This window comes from Myotis daubentonii, chromosome 12 (assembly GCF_963259705.1).
Source record: "Myotis daubentonii chromosome 12, mMyoDau2.1, whole genome shotgun sequence".
Taxonomy (NCBI): domain Eukaryota; kingdom Metazoa; phylum Chordata; class Mammalia; order Chiroptera; family Vespertilionidae; genus Myotis; species Myotis daubentonii.
This window is the reverse complement of record NC_081851.1, coordinates 22,328,760-22,334,266: the sequence shown is the minus strand read 5'-3', so window position 1 is coordinate 22,334,266 and position 5,507 is coordinate 22,328,760. Positions and strand designations below refer to the sequence as shown.

Here is a 5,507-nt window from a genome sequence, read left to right as displayed (position 1 = left end):
GGATGGAGTGCGTGGCACTGGCCTTCTGGAGGCGGGCAGGAGGCACTGTCTCAATCAGCCTCAAGGGTCTTTTAAACAGGCATGGCCACTCTGGTCCTATTTTTGCCAGGATTGATTGCCCATGATTCTATAGTGGTTCACAAGGACATTTAGGTAGAGCTGATGACAGAAATATAAGTATGGAAGGTCATCCAGCTTGACCCTAATAGAAATATGTCTGTGCCTCAACTGTCCCGGCCACTAGCCATTCTCCCCTTGAGCACCAGTCAGACATGAGTTCTAATCCCAAATCCAAAGTGTTCCACCATGGTCAAGGAGCACATCCTAGACAAGTCATCGGTTCCTCCCCTGTAAATCAAGTTAGTCATACACCTTCCCTCACAGAGCATTACAAGGATTGAATCAGGTAATTCTTAGTGCACTGACCAATATCTTAAGTTCAATAAGCAATTAGCAACTGTAAGCTATGCTTACTGCCATTTTAATTATAATTAGGTTTCAAAAGGAGGTTAAGCAGAATCAGCCTGCTCAGAAACAGGTGGGGAACCGTCAATTGGTTTATAAATGAAGACAGGATCCCTCTGAGCTCCATGTCCGCTGCCCCAGACTCTCCAAGCCAAGAAGCGTCAAAGAAAAGGCTGTGCATGGAAGGGCAGGCAGGTGTGCGGTCATTCGCCCCTCCCCCTGGCCTCTGAATGAAAGTGTGGGAGCATCGTCCCCAACCCTCATGAGTATGGGTCTGCGGGCGAGACAGGGAGGTCAGGATCTTGTTCATTTGGTCACTATAAAGGACATCTGAGTACAGAATCTCTCACTCATCTCCACAGAGACGTCCTCCGGACAGGATTCATGCGAAGAGACACAGGACAGCAGCAGCATTCCCATGGAAGAGGAAGGTAAATAATAACTCAATTCCTACGCTTCTCTATAGACAAGTGCAAAGGGAAGGATGGTCAGTCTTCTCATCCTTTCAGATGTCAAAGGCAACCCTCAAGGTGGGAGGAGCCCAGTATTTCCCAGGTGGGTCCCCCCGCCCCCCGCCTCCATGAGTCCACAGTCCCTCCTCTCCCTGCAGCTCTGTGGAATAGGAGCTCTCTGGCCTCCAGTTCTGCCTCTACAGAGGCCATCCCTAAGCACAGAACCAGGGGGACGAGGGGCCAGAACCAAAGGTTTCTGTATGCCAAGGCGAGTATGTGTCCCGAGGCATCCCTCTGCTTCCCTGGCCTTGCACGGAGCATCAGTTACTGCTAAGTAACTTCTTGTCATCTTGTCCTCAGGAGGCTAGGTCCAGTCTTCAGGGGGAGCTGAGAAGGACACAGGGCCTGCAGTAGCCCGGGTCCATGCTCACAGGGTCTTTTGTTCCTGCAGCTAGCCAGGAGAATGGCTCCTTGGCCTCCAGTTTGGCTTCCTCAAAAACCTTCTTTAAGCTGATGACCTGGAAGAGGGGGCAGAAAACCAGATGGACTATCAACTACTTCGAGGGAACAAAACTCTGGATAAAGAGAAGAAGATCCAGTTACCGCTCTGAGGACCAAGAAGCCTTCTACCGACTCCTGGGTGTGTGCTCAGAGCTATGGAGTGCACAGGGCCCTCCTACACTGAACTGAGGAGGACGGTGGCTCTGGGTCATACTTCAACCTCCCCCAGGTCCCCAACACCAGCTCTCAGCTGTGAGGCATCCAAGTGGCATCGAAGTAGAGCGACCCTGGTTCTACTGTGGTGCTGACAGGTTTTCCTCTCACAGTCAAGTTCTTGGAGGGAGGGCTAAGAGGCTCCCTGCTGAGTGTTCAATTGTTAAGACATTTCAGCCCAGCTGGTATGGCTCAGTGGTTGAGGGTCGACCTATGAACCAGAGGCCAGGGTTCGATTTCTGGTCAGGCCACATGCCCAGGTTGCGGGCTTGATCTCCAGTAGGCCGGTAGCAGCTGATCAATAATTCTCGGTAATCATTGACATTTCTTTCTCTCTCTCTATCTGAAACCAGTAAAATTATATATGTATTTTTTAAAAGACATTTTAGGACAAACCATACTGCTCACTGAAGTGCACTTTTCCCTCTAGTTAGGATTTGAGAGACAGGGATGAAAGGCAAACTAGAACTTGCTGGCTTTATGCTCAGAGAGGAGACGAGAAAAACCAGGTGGGCAGAAATAAGATGCTCTCAGCCAATGACACATGCAGAACAGGACATTTGTTAAAAGGCAATGACGCCTGGAGATGGGGCATGAACAAGGGTGGGAGAGCTTCGAGAACGGGGTACTTAGCTCAGGGAAGGTGCGTCTGAAGGTGACGTCAAGACCAGAGTCAGGACTTAGGGACACACTAAGCATTGTCCAATACAGCCATGAACCACAGGTAGCTTTTTCAATGTAATTCCACATGAATTAAGCAAACTGTTGAAGTTCAGGTCCCCAGTGTCACTAGCCACACTCCAAGCACTCAGTAGCTGCACCTGGCGAATGGCTGCCACAATGGACAGCAGACACAGACAATTTCACCTGCACAGAAAGTGCTGTTGGAGTGGGGCAGGGAGGGCTAGTGGCCTCTTACCCCAACCTCCCGGCTGGGCAATGTCGTAGCCCTGGGCCTGGGCAGTGCCCAGGGAAGGTCAGAGAGGACCCATCATCCTCAGGTCTCCCCTGGAAAATGGCACCTCCAGGAAACAAGTCTAATCCCAGATGAGCCTGCAATTCCCCTGCCAGGTCGCTGTCTGGAAGGGCGAGGGAGACCAGGAAAGGGAGGCAGGATGCTGCCAACTCTCTACCCCACACAGGTGCTCTCTTACCGATGGGGCAGCAGTCACAGCACGATGAAGTTCCAAAGCCACAACCAAGCCTTTGACTTAAGGCAAATGTTTAACTTTGAGAGCCGAGTCACATGCAGCAAACACACCGCTTCCCATGTGTAATTAAGTAAAAATCGCAAAACCCACGCCCCAGTTGAAACTCACTCTGCGTGTTTCAGTGGAAGGAGCAGCAGCTGTTTCTTCTAAGGCTCACAGCCCTCACTGCCACCAGAGGGCGGGAGGTTCTGGGTCCCCCTCCCCTCTGAAATGTCCCACAGCCATGCTCACTTCTTCCAGCAGGCTGCTCCGAGCTCTCATCCCTCTCCCTTCCTTTGCAGAGGACCCCGTTATCCAGAGCTTCCTGGAAGCTGACATTTTCCTCAAAGTGTCTGACAAGGTATCGGCAGCACAGAATGATGAAGGACTGAGGGGTCTGCAGTCACCAGACTATGGGGGGCCGGTGCAGAGTAGGATCCCTGCCTGGGCAGGAGCATCCCTGGAAAGACCTGCTTTTGGTGCCATCTCTTCCCCAGGCCTCCCCTCAGCTCATCCCAACCCCCCGTCCGAGGGCCCTGAGACCCTCGGCCGTCCCCCGAGCGTCCTCCCTCACAGCGCTGTGCCCACAGTACCTGCTGTCCATGGTGGTGGAGTACTTTGGCCGTGTCGGGCTGCCCGGGCATCTCTACAACAAGATCCACTTCTTCCTGGCCCTGTGAGTGCCTCCTTGGAAACTGTCCCCAGTTCTGTCCAATACTCCCACCCCACAGACTCCCCCAGTTCCACTGCCCATGTCCTGACAGTCTCAAGAGGGGGTTCCCCTTGGCTATGAAGAAGGCAGGCCACGAGTAAGGTCCTGGGATAAGGAAAGTAGCCAGGAACCACACTTGCTGCCCAGAGATGAGTCATGCACTGAGGGAAGACATGAGGGAAATGGGAGCTAGGAGCCTGGCCTGGGCTAAGCCCAGCAGAGACCCGTCAGGCTTGCATTGAGGACAGTCCTGCTGCCCCTAGACCCAGCCCCCCTACAGAGAGAGCTCCCCCAGAGCCTCTCTCCTGGACAAACTGCCCCGGCACCCTGTGTGCCGAGGCTGGAAGTCGTCACTGGGCCCATATAAGGTTCCCTCTTCCCCTGTGGCAGCTACATCGCCTCCGACATGGAGGAGGACAACCCCACCGCCAAGTGCAGCATATTCCAGTTCCTGCTGGGCAGGAAGCACTGGCTGGAGCTCTACAGGGAGTTCCTGGGTCTGAAGGTGAAGTTCTTCCATGCGATGGGGCACCAGGCCTGGGTCACCCAAGAGCTATGTGAGGAGGTGTGGCCCTCGGGAGGGCCGGGCCACCTGGGGTGCTGGGCTGGGCCCTTCCTCCAGGTGCTCACTCCCTTTGCTTCTCTTTCAGATCCAGGCCCAGAATCCACATCACTGGGTCTGGGGTCGGGGTCGCCAGTGTATCCCCTAATCTCCCAGGGAGTGAGCAGGGGGCTGCTGATGGTCGGGTGAGTGCAGGCGGAGGCTGGGCTCTGCAGAGTCAGACAGCCCCACCTCTGTGTCCTATAGTCACCTCAGCTGGGCTGGCGGCCTGAGGAGGAAGCTACTGCCTTCCTCAGTGCTCTGAGAACTCCTATGGTAGGAAAAGTACCTGTGTTTACATCAAAATATTCCAAATGAATGGACTGTGGAATCATGTACTATGCAACACAAGCCCCAATTTGCATATTAATTGTTTTCTTTTAAGAAGTCTTAGAAATGCTGATCTAAGTAATGAAAACCCCTGCAGGGTTTTTATCTGCCTTGAAAGTTTTGAACATAAACACAAGAGAACACTGAGGTCACCCTTTCTGGAAAGGGGCTCTAACCATGGAGACTCTGGGAGGAAGGAGAAGATGGGCTCCGGCACTGCATTGCCGCTTGTGTTCCTCCCAGGTGAAGCGAGCGCCCAAGCTGCGCCCTGAATGAGGTCAGGGACAGGGACGGGGCTCCAGGGCTCTGGGCTCTGAGAAAACAAGATTGCTGGGGAGAGGAAGCAGGTGCACCATGAGCTGTGAGAACACAAGACAACACATTTATAGAGAACGGCCTCCTCTATCATCACTCTTTGGAGAATGTGTTCTCCTTGGTTTAAATTTCGGTTTTACATTTGTTCTTACTTGAAGTGGGGAAACCCTTTCCCTGGGCAGAAGTGGTGCTGGAATAACCAGGTGTGGGAGCCACGCTGCACAACAGGAGTGCTAGAGCCTTACTGGCCTTGGGGAAGGAAGGCAGGCCAGTGCTCTGACATAAACCACAAAGTTTAATTCATCCACAGGCTTTTTATTGAGGACCAAGAACTACTGTATGTCAGGAATCTTAAAATTCTAAGTAAACAGCATTTTTAGCGCAATAAAAAGAAGAAGCAAACAGAGGTAAGGGGGCCCCGCTGGGGTCTGGTCATTTATAGGAGCAGGAGGCGACGCTGATTTTCCAAGCTTCCCAACGTGCAGCCTGTGGTAGGGTTTGCCTTCCCCTCTGCTCTGGTCTCACTTTCTTGCTTTTCTTATAGCTCCCGCCCCTTCTCCCCCTTCCAGATATGGAAGCTGCCGCCTCCTTCCCAGGCTCCAGGTGGCAACAACAGGGGGCCTCCAGCTTCCTCAGAACTGCAGGAGGGACGATGCAGGGAGCACAAAGCACAGCAGCCGTGCACAGTGGCCCACGACCCCCCGGTAGGTGTCAGCCAGCAAAGGTCC

The 5,507-nt window shown here is 53.3% G+C and overlaps 1 protein-coding gene across 1 annotated transcript; it reads left to right on the top strand.

Moving 5' to 3' along the window:
• The first annotated feature begins 949 nt into the window (after nucleotides 1-949).
• Nucleotides 950-4,740, top strand: LOC132213932 (speedy protein E4A-like). Its single transcript, XM_059660804.1, has 6 exons — nucleotides 950-995; nucleotides 1,369-1,557; nucleotides 3,124-3,182; nucleotides 3,412-3,497; nucleotides 3,924-4,098; nucleotides 4,708-4,740. The coding sequence occupies exons 1-6, from the start codon at nucleotides 950-952 to the stop codon at nucleotides 4,738-4,740; spliced, it is 588 nt and encodes a 195-aa protein (XP_059516787.1).
• Nucleotides 4,741-5,507: the final 767 nt, after the last annotated feature.